Raw genomic sequence first — 15,491 nt, forward strand, 5'->3', positions numbered from 1 at the left:
TCATCCCCGTGAGGAAACGACAACGGCGACCCCAGCGAGGGAGCTTGAGAGAGCTAGCTCAGTGGTTAGCCATCTTTGCCCCACAATCCTGAGCATCAGAGCTTGTATCTCAGAACTCCCATCACAAGTGAACCAAGCCTCCCAATACCTGCAGCCCAGCTCGGAGGGAAGCAGAAACAAGAGACAGATCACTGAGCTTTCAGGCTCGAGGCCTGCATTCTGAGGAAGAGTTAGAGTAGAAGACAGTGGATGGCCTCCTCAGAGCAGGCACAGGCACACAACCTCCTACCCCATTCCCACCCCAACATAGGAATATACCATATATTTACACACAGGCACATGCACAAAATTAACTGATTATAAAGAAACCCTTAGGGGCCCCTCCTAAGTGAAACTGAGTATAGTCCCACCTTTAATCTGAGCAGTAGCGAGGCTGAGGCAGGAAGCTCGTCAGAAGCCAGGTCTGCTCAGCACGTGACTCGATAACTAACCACTCAAACTGTAACCTTCTTAACTAAGGAAAATGCCTTTCTTTTATAATAGCTTCTAAGAGTACTAGTACATACCAGAATCTTCTGTGGGTTCAGTTTTCACTTTGATGGGGCCACAACTGAAAGGAGGAAGAAATGTGGGTCATGGGGTGCGTCTGTGAGAAGCACCTGCACAGCTGTCAACAGCTCCCCCGACATCCAGCCTCGACTACCCAGGGCTCTGTGCACAGCTGCAGAGCTGAAGCCCACACTCCCGTGCCCATCACGCCTGTGCCTCCAGCTCTTAGGAGGCTGGGGCACGAGTATCCCAAAACAAGGCTAGCCTCGGCTACTACAAAGTAAGGATATTTCTAAAACAAAACCAAAATTGACACTTTTGCAGCCAAGTGCTGCACCCTGCACTTCTGGATGTGGCCCTCAGCCTTCTGCTTTTAGTAACTCTGGGGCAGGGTCACAACAGTATGGGGACGGATGGCTTACCTTCCACCAGGAGACAGCATGGACCTCTCAGCCTCGGCCGCCAGCACTCGACCACCTACAAAGCAAAGGACATTCAGGTTCAATGACATTTGTTGGTGTTCTTGTCAGTTTGCTTGTCTGTTTTTCTGGTTTTTGGTTTTTGACACAGGGTTTCTCTGTGTAGCCCTGGCTGTCCGTCAACTCCACATTCTCTCATCCCACCGTGTCAGGATTCTAGGGCTCATGATACCATGCCCCGGCTCGTGAGGGATTCAGGATGAGGTTGGGGGGACCCGGAGAAGAAACGTCTCGGGATGAGCAAGCATAAACAGTCCTGAACTCACTCATCCAGTTTTCATTTCACAGAAAAAACTTATTTCTGCCAGTAAGCTGGCAACAGAAATAAAGCATTTGAGTGGCATAAGGTAAGAAGCTGATGTAAATTTGACCCCTATTGGAGGTCAGTAGCTATGCGTCGTGTGGAGGCTCTGTTAGATATGATAGAAATGCTCTCAAGTAGATAATCATCAGTCGTCCAATCTGTGGTGCACTGTAAACTGTTGAATTATACTGCAACTAAAAGGACTGTCTCACCAGCCTTGGAGGTATATAGGGAATCCAGGCATTAAGGATACTGAGACAGTTCAAGGCCAGTCTTGACTACACGGCAAAACCCTGTCTCACCTTTGCATAGCCTAGCATGTGCAAGGCCCCTGGCTTGTATCACCGGCACTGTGGAGGGGTGCTGTTGAGGTTAAACCTGTAACCAATCTACACAGCCCTTCACTTAAGAGCCAAGAATCTATACAGCCCAAATGTCCCTCACCACAAGAATGAGCAAACGTGTCTGGGTTACATCTAGATCGCAACCTGGACTCAAGCAGCCTGTGTGGAGCACAGCGGGGAAGAGCGGGAGGCCTGCCCTGAGTCTGGGAACAGCCTGGTCTATAGCAAAAGGCCCAGGCCACCCAGGCAGCAAGACCCTGCAGCTGGTCTTTGATTCGTTGTGGGTCCTTTTTTTCTCCCACCCTTCCCTCCCCCCCATGGTTTCACTCCTAACACTAGATAGGAGAGAAAGGATAAAGGGGAGAGAGACCCCTGAACCTAATTTCTTCCCTTTTGTTTCTTCTTTGAGCATGGCAACTAACAAACTATGACCAACATCCCCCACCCCAGGACCAGCAACCACCCACCGCGCCTGTCAGGGGCTCAGGACACCTTACTGAGGCAGACTCTCTTGTATTTTTTTTTTTTTTTCTGCTGGTCTGTGTAGTCAAGACTAGTTGTCCCTCCAGCTTCCAGACTTGCCTGCCTCTGCCTTCCATCTCACAGCAAAGGCCCTGCCCTTACCCATGCACACTCCCACTTCAGTCCCAGGGATGGAGCTGGGGTCATCGGGCCTGGTAGCACACGTGTCCTTTACCTGCTGAGCTGTCTGTCCTGCAGCCTGTCTGTGCCACTTCTGTGACTTAATGTGAATTTTTTTTCTTTGTGTAGCCTGGACTGGCCTCACGTTTTCCATCCTCCTGCTTCAGCTACGAAAGTGCTGGGAGTCCAGGGCTGTGCCACAACCCTGCTTTTCTCGCAATCTTTAAAATGAGCCACACACTTGCTGCCTTCCCACTGAGCAGGCAAAGGAACGCTCGCCTAACCTAACATGGAGGACAGTCGTGGAGAGGACCTAACATGGACCTCAAGGTGACGTGCACTACGGCCACTGTATTTGATCTTATTTGTAATTACCCTAGCCAGACCAAAAGGTAAGTGACAAAAGGGACACTGGCAAGAAAGGAAGAGGGACACCGCTGTCTCCACCCTCACATCGCTGTGAAGAAAACACAGAAATAGAGTCAGGGTCAGCTGACTCCAGCAAAGTTTCCAAGACAACGCAGAGAGCACGCTTCTCACGGAGACCTAGATGCAAAGACAAATTTAAGCCTCTACATTCTGTGGGGCACAAACTCAAAATAGACTGGGCTGGCGGTGGCGGGCAGTGGAGCGTCTGACTGGCACTGACACGCTGGGCTCCACTCCTAGCACCACTGGAAATTAAAGACTAGACACCCAAAACCAGGACACCTTTAACACTGGGAGAGGGACACAAGCAAGGCGAGCGTCCACATCCCAAGGCTAGTTAATGGGGTTTTTTTTGTACTACAGCATCGTGAGTGTTGAGTGAGCTCCAAGGAATCAGCCTGTCAGAGAAGATCCAGGACACAAGCAGCTACAGGAGAAAAGCAAATCACGGAGACCGCCCACTGAGCCCCCGACACGTGGTGCCACCTACAATCCCAGTGCCAGGGACAAGGCTGGAAGTGTGTGACTTTGAGGCCACTCTGGCTCAAAATAACCAAACGAGAAGCAACCAGCCGCTGCTTTTCCATTGCTGGAGCCTGAACTCAGCCTCCCACACTGAGCCACGACTCTCCCACTAGCTGTGTGTCCCCCAACATCGTACAGTTACTAAAAACAATGTATTCTGCACTTAAAATGGATAAATTTAAATTAATTTAATTTTTTTTCATTTACAGAAAACATGTGTAAGTCACATGTGGTTACACGTGCCTGGCAGGAAGATGAGGCATTGCGGCCGCCTGAGCTTCCAGTCAGTCCAAGGCCAAGCTGACTACCCCGGATCTTTTCCCAGAAAAAAAAGGTGTGTGCATGTGTATGTGTGTGTGCGCGCGCGCTCGTGTGTATTCACAAACTCGGATCCATTTGTCTTTTCCCTTCCATCTTTATGTAGTAGAAAGGACTCCTATGGTACCGAGGATCACCTTTAAAACATTTCAAGTTGGGGCTGGAGAGATGGCTCAGCAGTTAAGAGCAGTGACTGCTCTTCCAAAGGTCCAGAGTTCAATTCCCAGCAACCACATGGTGGCTCACAAACATCTGTAATGGGATCTGATGCCCTCTTCTGGTGTGTCTGAAGACAGCTACAGTATACTCATATATACAGAATAAATAAAATCTTAAAACAAAAAAAAATCAGCCGGGCGTGGTGGCGCACACCTTTAATCCCAGCACTTGGGAGGCAGAGGCAGGCGGATTTCTGAGTTCGAGGCCAAGCTGGTCTACAAAGAGAATTCCAGGACAGCCGGGGCTATACAGAGAAACCCTGTCTCGGAAAAAAAAAAAAAGTCAAGAGTGGGGTGGGCGGACTCCAGAGCCAAGCTTCAGGAGTGAAGAGAGTACGCTGCTCCTACAAAAGCCCCTGTTCAGGTCGCAGCTGTAACTCCAGGGGCATGCATGCCAGGTAGACATGGCTGTGAGGGTACCACTACCTCGCCTTGACCTGTCTTAGTGGCATGGAATGGCAAAGTCACCCTAGAGGAAGTTCTGCTGCTATCACCCTCAACCTCCAAAGACCTGGGCTGCTCTTACATATGGCTGCCATATTTTGGTCATGGTCACTTGATAGCCATTAACATCTAAACTCAAAGGTGTCCAGAACACACTCCTGTGTTCAGCACTGCTCTGCCATTCCAGTGGCCTGAGGTCAACCAAGTCATTCTTAGGACCAGGGAGAAGAAGACAGAGTGGACGGAAACATCAAACACCACGGGGAGTATTCACCTCAGGAAGCTGCCACGGGCTTTTCACCAACCCTGACTCAGAAACTCAGCCCGCCACCGCGGAGCAAGGGGACCCAGCCCACCAACTCCAGAGCAAGGTAACACACTCACCGAGGTGTTTCTTCGGCTCGAGAAAAGGTCTGCATGGAAAGGAAACAGGAAACGTGATGAACACTCAAGACTAGCATAACAGTGTCTGCATTACACAGAACTGTGCAGATCTGGTGAACACACATGAACAATCTGTGACGGGCAACACGGGAGGAAGCACCTCACCTCTTAATGATGAAGGAAATCCCTGCCTTGTTCTCCAAAATCCACTTCAAGGTTGCGAGGTCGTAATGTTCGGGGTGCTTGAAGGCGACCCCCTCGGGAAGCCCCTGCACCACCACAGCCGACTGGTCGCGCAGCATCTTCTCGTACGGCACAGGGACCACTGTGGATTTGCCTAAAGCTTTCCCTGTGGGAGGATCATAGAATTAGCATGACCCACGCGTGCTCACACTGAAAACTGAATCCCCGCAGCTGGGAAGACTCCAACTCTATCCGTAAAGCCATTGTAATCTAACGAGGATGCGATTTTAGGTCTCCCACACCCACATAAACTTCGGGGCAGTGTGGACTCGTAACTATAATCTCACTGTTGAGAAAGAAAAAAAATCCTAGGGTTCCCTGGCTACCAGCCTAGCCGATCAGTGGGCTCCAGGGTCAGAAAGAAGACCTGTCTCAAAAAGTGAGAAGGGGATGTGGGGATGGGCTCAGTGACTAAGAGCACTGCTCTTCCAGAGGACCTGTGCTGGATCCCCAGCACCCACACTGCAGCTCACTACTATCTGTAAGGTGTGTTCCAAGGGATCCAGCATACTCTGCTGGCCTCCACAAACAACAGGCACACACATGGTACACAGACAAACACAGACAAATATGCAGGCAAAACAAGTCATACAAATAAAATTCCTTTAAAATTTTAATTTAAAAAAATCAGTAAGGGAAAGCTGACAAGATGGTGAAGCAGGTGAGAGGGGCTTGCTGCCAGGCCTAAGGACCTGAGTTCAATTCCCAGAACCCACATAGTAGAAATAGATAACCAAGTTCTGCAAGTTGTCCAACCTCTTATCTCCACATATAACACTGTGTGATGCATGGATACAGGCACACGAGATGTGTACAATCACAATAAGTACATTAAATAAATAAATAAATAAATAAATAAATAAATAAATAAGGTAGAGAGCAATTCCAAAGACACAAGAGCTCCAAATGCACACAGCAGGTACGGTATACCACACACACACACACACACACACACACTTGCACCACAGACATATATACTAACCTAACTAACCCATCAAGATCTTATCACAAGCAGATCGTGGTGGTGTGGACTACCTTTAATCCCAGCACTCAGGAGGCAGAGGCAGGCAGATCTCTGAGTTCGAGGCCAGCCTGGTCTACAGAATGAGGTCCAGGACAGCCAGGGCTACATAGTGAGGCCCTGTCTGGAAAAATAAAAACAGCAACAAAATAAAAAGAGCTTACTGAAGCATTCTGACTATTGTCATAATATCTGACTTCAACATTATCTTAACATAGTATTTCAAATAGCACTTTAAACATTAACATTTGAGTCCCACATCAGCTCATTCCTGAACCTGGAATCTGTCCAAAGGGTCAAATACAAAGTACACAACAGACCTCAGTCTAGCCAGCATGGTGTATCTATAAGGCCAGCTAAGTGGGAGGCTGAGGCAGGAGGATCAGAGAAAGTTCAAAGCCTGCCTGAGGATTAGCGAGACCCTCTCTTAGGATAACAACAACGAGCTGAGGAGGGGTGCACTTCATTTGTCAAGCCACTTCTTAGTGGGGTCCTGGGTTATAATGATGATCTCTTATATAATTTGTATATTTATTTGTTTTATATATATAATTACAAAGGGTGCTCTGTTGTACCCTACAACAGGACTAAAGCAGACACAGTGGAGACCTGAAGATAAGCATCAACGCCAAAACAGTAACTCTTAGGCCAGGGGGTGGCTCACAGGGTAAAGGCCCTGGCCAGGAGAGCCTTGTTGCCTGAGTTTGAATCCAGAACTCACTTAAAGTAGGAGAGCAGACTCCATGGAGCTGTCCTCTGACCTCCCCGGGCAAGCACGCTAACTCCTCCCCACCTCCCCACCCCCCCACCCCCCCACACACACTAGAATTTGTTGTTTTTTTTCTTGTCTTCTGAGATAAGCTCTTACTATGCAGACCAGATTGACCTGAAACTGGGAGATCTACTCACATACCATCATGCCTACCCACTAATGGTAACAATAATTGATTAATTAATTACATTGTACTTATTTCTGAGTTCTTTGACTTAATTCCTTAAATTTACAAATTAACCTATTCAATTTGTAAAACAGTATGCCTGTCAAATCATTTATAAAATCTACACATTTAGGAAACATACAATGGCCAGGGCCGGCCCAGTGGGAGAGACTCTGTCCACAGAACAGCCAGTTCAACTCCCAGAACCCACGCCAGCAGGAAGGTGACCCAACTCCACAAAGTTGTCCTGACCTTCACACAAAAGCTCTCACATCTACAAATACATACGTGTATTCATACAAACACAATTTTATAGAGAAGAAAATGCCAGTTTATAAGGTATTTTTCTCCAATTTTAAAGTGCTGTGTTTTTACCATAGCAAAAACAGAAATAGTCCTCCACCGTTTTTCTGAGTGTTTCAATTTCTACAGCATCCACACTCATCCGATTGGCCTGGGCGGTAGATTTCATCTTATGCATCTCGGCGGCCTTTTCTTCTTCTTCAACACCTGTAAAACAGTCAGTGAAACCAAGGCTAAGATCCACCGTCCTAGTCTGCTTCTCTGTTGCTACAATAAACACCTTTATGGCAGGAGAGAATGTATTGGCTCTCGGGTGACAGACAGTACATCCCCAAGGCAGGCCACAGCAGAGACCATGGAGGAGCAGGGCTTACCCACAGTAGGCTGAGCCCTCCCATATTAAGCATCCATCAAGAAAATGCCCCATAGACATGGCCACAGGCTGTCTGCTGGGGGCAGTTATGCAGTGGAGGGTCCTTCTTCCTAGAGAGCTGGCTGGTCAGTACCTGCTTGGCCCTTAGTAAGGATACTTTTCTATGTTTCTCCTCCAGCTTCCTCCTCTTCTGCCGCACTAATCGCCCAGCTTCCCTCAAACGCCAATCTAGCCACCCCTGGTCTTGAACTCTCAGGAGTCCTGTGCCTTAGTCTGGGTATACAGACATGACCCACCCTGCCCAGACACTATAAATCTAACAAATTTGTTACACAATCTCAAGGGGAAAAGGAATAAAGGAACTTTTTTTTTTTTTAAAGATTTATTTATTTATTACACTGTACACTGTAGCTGTCTTCAGACACTCCAGAAGAGGGCGCCAGAACTTGTTACAGATGGTTGTGAGCCACCATGTGGTTGCTGGGATTTGAACTCTGGACCTTCGGAAGAGCCGTCGGGTGCTCTTACCCACTGAGCCATCTCACTAGCCCATAAAGGAACTTTTTAACAATAAACACTTAGCTAGGTGAGAAGCTTACACCTGCAATCCCAGCACTGGGGAGGGAGAGCCAGGAAGATCAGGAATTGGAGGTCAGGGGCTGGAGAGACTGTGCAACAGCTAAGAGCACTGCCAGCACCCACAGGAAGGCCCAAGACTCTCTGGAATTCCCATTCCAAAGAATTCACTGCCCTCTTCTGACCTCTGTGGGCAGTGCACACATGTGGTCCATAGACACATGGGGAGACACAAAAACTCACATACATAAAATAAAAATAAATCTTTAAAAAAAAAAAAAAGGCGGTTTGGCAGTCATCCAAGGGTGCCACAGGAGACTGTAGCTCAAGACACCAGGGCTAGGCACGGAGCTCAGCTGTGCTTGCCAATCATGCACGGAACTCGGGGTTCAACCTCCAAGGGAACCGAGAACTCAAGGTCCTCCTTTGCTGCAAAGCAAGTCTGAGGTCACATATGAGACCCTGTCTACATAAATAAATGAACTAACATATAACAAGGGTTTAAATTTTACCAGAAAAAAAATCAAGATACCAAGATTGTAAGTATGGACACGGGTGGAATGCAGCATCCTTTCTGTCCTAGGGATATGGACACAGAATTCCCTGTATAATACCCAGGTGCCCTAGCATTGAGACACTGCCAGCCCCAACCCCAGAAGGACTAAAAATGCTCTGGAGGCCAAGATGGCAGGAACAGAGTTCAAAGCCTGCACAATGAGACTGGCTAAAGAGGTAAGAAGGAAGAAGACAGAACTTCCTTACAGAAGAAGGAACAGTACGGAGTTAAATGAATTAACTAAACAAGGCTATCTGCGAGCACTGCTGACCCTCGGGCCCCTCGAGCTTGGATCTTACAGACAGGTTTTATGGTTTTGCTTTGTCTGAGTGTGATTTAGCATAGACGCAGTGGCTGCTGCTGCTGCCCTAGCCTTGGCACAGCACCGTTCGCATGCATCCCCTGACCCTGTCCACAGGGTTCACATACTTACTGATATAACACTGTAGCACATAACACATAGCTCTCTAATGCCTGGGCATGGAGCTCATGCCTTTAACCCTGGGGAGATTGGGCTACCCTAGTCTACAGAGTCGGTTCCAGGCCAGCCAGGGATACACAGAAAGACCTCACAAATCAAACAAAAAACCCTCTCTACCTTCTCTCTGGTGTTCTAACCCTAACCCTAACCTTATAAAAGTTAAAGATTCTGAAAGGAAAGCTCATCAATCCCGGTTCCCAGTCCAAGACGCAGCAGCTGATGAGACTCCCCTGGGAAAACCTATCCCAGGTATAAGGAGCACAGTCAGCCGTGGGTCCAGCCAGCTGGCACTGGACTCCATGGCAAATCTCCTATTTGGTACAACCCACTAGGTTCAGTTTGACTGAGGAGCAATGCCTTTAGTGTATCTGTTTCTTACACGCATTCAAAACATAAAGATGGCTACATCACTCAAAGTACCAAATAAAGATGGCCTTGGTGTTCTCGGAGCTTTCCCCGGAACATGCCGAGCGAGCACCCCAGTTTAACAGCAGGCACACAGGTATTCCTGACTTATCAGCTATGTAGCTGGGCTTCCACGGTTCTTTTATTTATTATATGTAAGTACACTGTAGCTGTCTTCAGACACTCCAGAAGAGGGCGCCAGATCTCGTTGCGGATGGTTGTGAGCCACCATGTGGTTGCTGGGATTTGAACTCTGGACCTTCGGAAGAGCAGTCGGGTGCTCTTACCCACTGAGCCATCTCACCAGCCCTCCACGGTTCTTTATTAAGGCAGTACCACAGAACATCTTCCAAACCCATCAGCTGTACCGACCCATAAAAGAGCATCCTAGCTGGGCTTGCTGACTGTTTATTTGTAAGTGTGATTTGTCTCACAAGATGGCTCCAGGTATGCAAGTTCTATCAGGTATGCAAAAGGTCAAAGTTCAATACACTGATAACTTCTGCTTAAATCAAGGAATTATTGGTCTACTCTCAGTAACTATTACAAGGACTGGCTTACAGGAGCAAAGCTTATCTGCTTCATTTTGTCCAAGCTTTATCTAACTATGGCACAGTGGTTACAAGAACCAGATGGGCATGAGTGACCTTCTAGGTGTCAGAGGCTATGCTAATTCTGTCAGAGAGATCAAAAGAGAGGACATTTCCCCTCTTGCCTTCCATAGTTAAGTAGGTCCCCAGGACTAGGGCATCTCTCAAAATGTCCAAAAACTGGGGAGTCACAGCTGAGGTTGGGGGCATGGCTCACGCCTTTGACTCAGAAGGCAAGGGCAGGTAGATCTCTGAGTTCGAGGCCAACCTGGTCTACAGAGTGAGTTCTAGGACAAACAAGGCTACAACAGGAAAAACCCTGTCTCAAAATAACAATGAGTGAATGAATGAGCAAATATGTATATACTGTCCTCTTGTTCAGAGAGGCCACAGAGACCCCACCTGGTGACTCTAACCAGGTCTAGCTTACAAAGAAGAGGGTCAATACAGAGGAAAATGTCCCATGATTTCATGCCAAGCCATGATCAAGTACGGCCTTTGAGACAGACATTTCTCAAGCCCATAGGAGCCCTGAGGACCAGATCCTTATGTGGTGGCCTTTGAAGTAAACCCATGAAGTGGCAGCTCTGGCCCACGGAGGAAAGCACAGGCTCGGAGGATGGCTGGAGCGTTCCTTTAACAGTGTAAGGGCTCCCACTCCCTGGGCATCAGGCTTTAATCCATGTGAGCTATTATTTAGGCAACTATTCCTCTCTAGTGATTTTCTTCTCGATAAGAAAAATGCTACTCAGATAACAGGACATCATGACCACAGCCCAATTCAACACCGCAGTGCCTACCTGCAGGCTAAAGACAGAGGCCTGCTTCTGTTTGCAAACGGAGAACTGTCTTCCTTCTCCTTCTGGAGAAGCTATCTATACCCTGTGGCGTTAGCCACGCCAACAGCTACCGGAGTGCATGAAATCAGACCCGGGACTCATCACTCAGACTGACTGCTCACCACATACGGGACTTTCCTGGGAACAATCACCCCAGCTAGGCTACTGTAGTAGCCTCTAGCATTCTCTTCTCCACTACATTTCTATAGCTGGTCCTGAAGATAGAGCCCTTGAAACCTCCATCTTTGTGGTACCTACCACAATGTTGCCATAGCACCCTGAACCAGCCCCAGGAGCCACATCATGAGAGTGCTCTTTCTCTTGGACCTGTACACACAGATTCTACCGTGAAGCAGCTAGAGGTCATCACCTGCCCCTAACAGCAGGGAGGGAGAAATGAAGAAGGGCTAAAGGACCACAGGTGAGCAGGCCCTGAGATGCTGGATGCTTGTTCCCAGAAAACCTCCAAGAGAAACAGCAGGAAGGTTTGGAGGCTGGTGTCTAACCAGGACCCGTAGGGGCAAGGGGAGAGACCAAATTGCCCTATAAAAACCCCAAGCCAGTGTTCCTTTAACAAGCCTGGAGCCTCGTGGTTCTCACAGCCTGAGTCCCTGCAACTTGGTCTTTTGTCTTACAAAGTTGTTCAGTTCCTTGTGTCCCCCACAGACAGCCCCCACCAGCACCCAGCTCACACCTCCTCCTCCATGACCAAGTCAGTGGCTTGTCTTGACCCACTTCCCCACCCCCACAAATACACACGTCACATCCTCGGTCTTTTTTCAGGTGTAATTCATTCTTAGGAAGCTTGAGATGCCGTATCTAAAAATAATTGTATTTAAATTTTGCAAACTACAAAATAAAAATAAAAACACCCCACTTACAATACTTCACAAAATCTTTTTGGAAATCTTTTCTGGTATTGACAAAAGCACGCCCTCTTTCGGTTCCAACAACAAACACGTCCGTCTCATACACAGCAATGCAGGCCACCTCAGCCTTGGACTTGGCCAGCTCTTTACACTGAAACAAAAACAGACAACATTACACTATGTATAGCTATTTAAAAGCACTGATTCTTTCTAGATAGATCTAAAAACCTAACACTTAAAAAGTGTCTTAATGCCTGGCATGGTGGCGCATGCCTTTAATCCCAGCACTTGGAAGGCAGAGGCAGGCAGATTTCTGAATTCGAGGCCAGCCTGGTCTACAAAGTGAGTTCCGGGACAGCCAGGGCTACACAGAGAAACCCTGTCTCCGCCTGCCTCTGCCTCTGCCTCCCGAGTGCTGGGATTAAAGGCATGTTTCTGTACCAGTGATGACAGATTTTTTTTTTCAGTCATTTACATCTTTAAATTAAGTGAAAGTAGATGCTGTACCTAGTTCTAAAGGGGCTGGGGGGCAAACAAAATCAAAACAACAAAAACAACGTACAGGAAGAATGAAAGCGCTGGGCGGTGGTGGCGCACTCCTTTAATCCCAGCACTCGGGAGGCAGAGGCAGGAGGATTTCTGAGTTCGAGGCCAGCCTGGTCTACAAAGTGACTTCCAGGACAGCCAGGGCTATACAGAGAAACCTTGTCTTGAAAAAACAAAACAAAACAAAGAATGAAAGCAAGAACACACACACACAAGGTAAGATTCCTCAAGATACAAACTCAGATTTGCAGACGTGCACTTTGTGAGGCCTTAGGAAGGGCAGCGTCCCAAGGGTCAGCTGCCTCTGCTGCCAGGAAGAGCTGGCAGGGGAGGGGTGCTGTACTGGGGACGACTGAAACTGTAGTCATAGTGAGGCACTGCTAGGTGGTCTAGGAGCCCGAGGAATTCGTGCCACCACCTAAGAGCAGATCTGAAGCCCACTCATAAGGCAATTCCACGCCTAAGTGTTTGGCTTCTTTGGAGTTTTTCTTGGTATATTACGACAGGGTCTCATTATATAGCCCAAAGTGTGCTAGAATACTAAAAAGACCCTCCTACCCCCGACTGACTTTACGAAAGCTTTCTGATGGAATTAAACCTCCTGAAGAACCTGAGGGCTGGGGGTGTGCAGGGTGCAGAGCACAATGCTGGACCACGCCTGGCCTGAGTCCCAGCACAGCAACCTTCTATAGAAGCTGGTTGGAAAGTATGACTCCAAAGCTGAAATCGTGGGACTGGGAGGATGCAGCTCAGCTACAAGAGTGCTCGCCTGCTGTAATCCTAACATTCTGGAGACTGAGACAAAAAGGATCAGACAGTGCAAGGTCAGATGGCCTCAAAATAATAATAGGCCCCAGGGAGACAGTGGGAGAGCGCTGGTCTACCACACGAGACACAGTGATGGCTCAATCCCAGCATCTAGGAAAGGAGTAATAATTAATCCGTTTAGTTAATGTTTCACAGAAACTACCGGCAGAGCCACAGAATCTCACCATGGACTCCAGGGCAGACATGAGGAAGGTCACCACCATCCTGCTCTCTGAAGACTCCTCATCTTCGGCAGGCAAGGCAGACATCGCTACTTGGGCCATGATTCCTGCATGAGGAAAACACAGGGAGGTGAATGTAGAAGACCCACCGTGGCCGGTGCTCTATGCGTCCCGGCCCACGTCATTTATAGTTTCATAGCTTTCTTTAAGATATGTGCTCAACTTCCCGTGGCGTGTCATTTCTGTAAAATTAGCTCAGCATCACACCCCAACTAAACCCAGATGGCACCCAGACCCAGTGACATCCTCTCCAGGGAGAGCAGTCACACTTCGTGATCCAATTCACAGGCAAGCCACAAACTTCTGCCTCTCCCCTGTGTGCACCCACAGAAAGAGCAGGTGGCGTTACTGTGGCCGAGCCAAGCTTCTTCTCTAAGGAAGAGGCTGCAGGGCCCTGGGTGGTACCTATGACTCCTAACACACACTCTCTTCAGGCATAGTTTTTGGTTCTATGGTATTAACAAGACGGCACATAGGAATTTCAAACAACAAAAACGTAAGATAGTAACAGCTAGAAAAGATGTGAAGAGAGTTAGAAAGCTTCAAACTGCTGCACTGCTGCTTTGGATAACAATTCCTTAAAAAAAAAAAAAAATTAAACTCAAAAGAGAATTATGTAGTCCAGCCACTGCACTTCTGGGACTGCGATATGATTTGTGCTCTCAGATTCATGGCATTCTAACAGTCCAACAGTGGTCGGCACTGCGTCTTTACAAGCAGGACATTGGGCTGGAGGCGTGGCTCTGTTGCGAGAGTGCTTTCCTGACCTGAATGAAGGCCTGGGTTCCAGCCTGCCTTGTGCACACCTGTGGTCGCACCACTAAGAGGCAGGGGCAGGAGGTTCAATGGCATCCTTGGACAATGTAAACGCAAGGCCTGTCTGGGCTAATGACACTGTCTCCAAAGGAAAAAAGGGGAAGGAGAGTCTCATCTGTGGTGGTCTGAATACAAATGGCCCCCACTGGCTCTTACATTTGAATGCTTGGTCCCCAGTGGATGGAACTGTTTAAGGAGGAGGTGGTGTGGCCTTGCTGGAGGAGATGTCTTTGGGGGTGGGCTTTGAGATTTCAAAAGCCCAAGTCATTCTCAATTAGCTAGCTCTCTCTGCCTCATGCCTGTGTAGCAAGTGCAAATTCCCAGCACCCCATACTCTGCCTGCCTGCCCACGCCCCTGTCCACATGCCTGCCCGCCTGCCTGCCCGCATGCTCCCTGCCATGATGGTCATGCACTCTAAACCTCTGGAACTGTTAGCCCCAAATTAAATGCTTTCCTTTATAAGCTGCCTCGGTGCTTTTCATAGCCATCGAGACGTAACTAAGACATCACGCATGCTGTCATATTTGGGAGTACTGCAAATGAAAGAACTACCGCGAAAGGGCAAAGCCCACGTGACTCTAGTCCCGGGGCACGCCTGGAGGGCTCAAATCCAGGGACTAAAGTAGAATGGCTGCGAAGTGGGAGCAGAAGGGAGAGGCTGACAGAAAGGAATAAAACTCAGGTGGCTTTAACACCACTGGCAGGCAGAGGCAGAGGCAGAGAGGCAGAGGCAGATTAGATCTCGGAGGTCGAGGCCGACCTGTTCTACAGAGTGAGTTCCAGGACAGCTAGGGCTACACAGAGAAATCCTGTCTCAAACCAACCAACCAACCAACCAACCAACCAACCAACCTCAAACAAAAACACCCTCAGGTGGAGAATAATGTGAATAGAAATGTCAGAGAACCCAACCCTTGGAGAACAGACGAAGCTAAATTTTTTTTTTTTTTTTTTTGGTTTTCAAGACAGGGTTTCTCTGTGTAGCCCTGACTGTCCTGGAACTCACTCTGTAGACCAGGCTGGCCTCGAACTCAGAAATCCGCCTGCCTCTGCCTCTGGAGTGCTGGGATTAAAGGCGTGTGCCACCACGCCTGGCTGGAAGCTGAAATTTTTATACTATTTTGCCAAAGTTAATTTAGCAGCAAAAACAAAGACATCACACAGACACTCCACTGGCATGCAACAGGGAGGCACACGGAGACAGTCTGAGGTAAAACCTAAACCAAATACGCTACAAAATTGCTTTTCT

At 48.3% G+C, this 15,491-nt stretch overlaps 1 protein-coding gene across 10 annotated transcripts in view; it reads right to left on the minus strand.

Moving 5' to 3' along the window:
- Positions 1-15,491, minus strand: part of Gtf2i (general transcription factor IIi) — a 77,928-nt gene that overhangs the window by 45,506 nt on the left and 16,931 nt on the right. For all 10 annotated transcript variants that reach the window (XM_029477118.2, XM_021164000.3, XM_021164001.3 and 7 more), the window contains exons 2-8: positions 13,369-13,472; positions 11,843-11,981; positions 7,214-7,348; positions 4,802-4,985; positions 4,637-4,665; positions 972-1,026; positions 567-610 (exon numbers count right to left, since the gene is read on the minus strand). In XM_029477118.2, the coding sequence (XP_029332978.1) occupies positions 567-610; positions 972-1,026; positions 4,637-4,665; positions 4,802-4,985; positions 7,214-7,348; positions 11,843-11,981; positions 13,369-13,467 (685 nt within the window). In that variant the 5' untranslated portion in view covers positions 13,468-13,472. The remainder of the gene's footprint in view (positions 1-566; positions 611-971; positions 1,027-4,636; positions 4,666-4,801; positions 4,986-7,213; positions 7,349-11,842; positions 11,982-13,368; positions 13,473-15,491) is intronic.

Source organism: Mus caroli, unplaced genomic scaffold, assembly GCF_978045245.1.
Source record: "Mus caroli unplaced genomic scaffold, Mus_caroli_1 scaffold_4, whole genome shotgun sequence".
Lineage (NCBI taxonomy): Eukaryota > Metazoa > Chordata > Mammalia > Rodentia > Muridae > Mus > Mus caroli.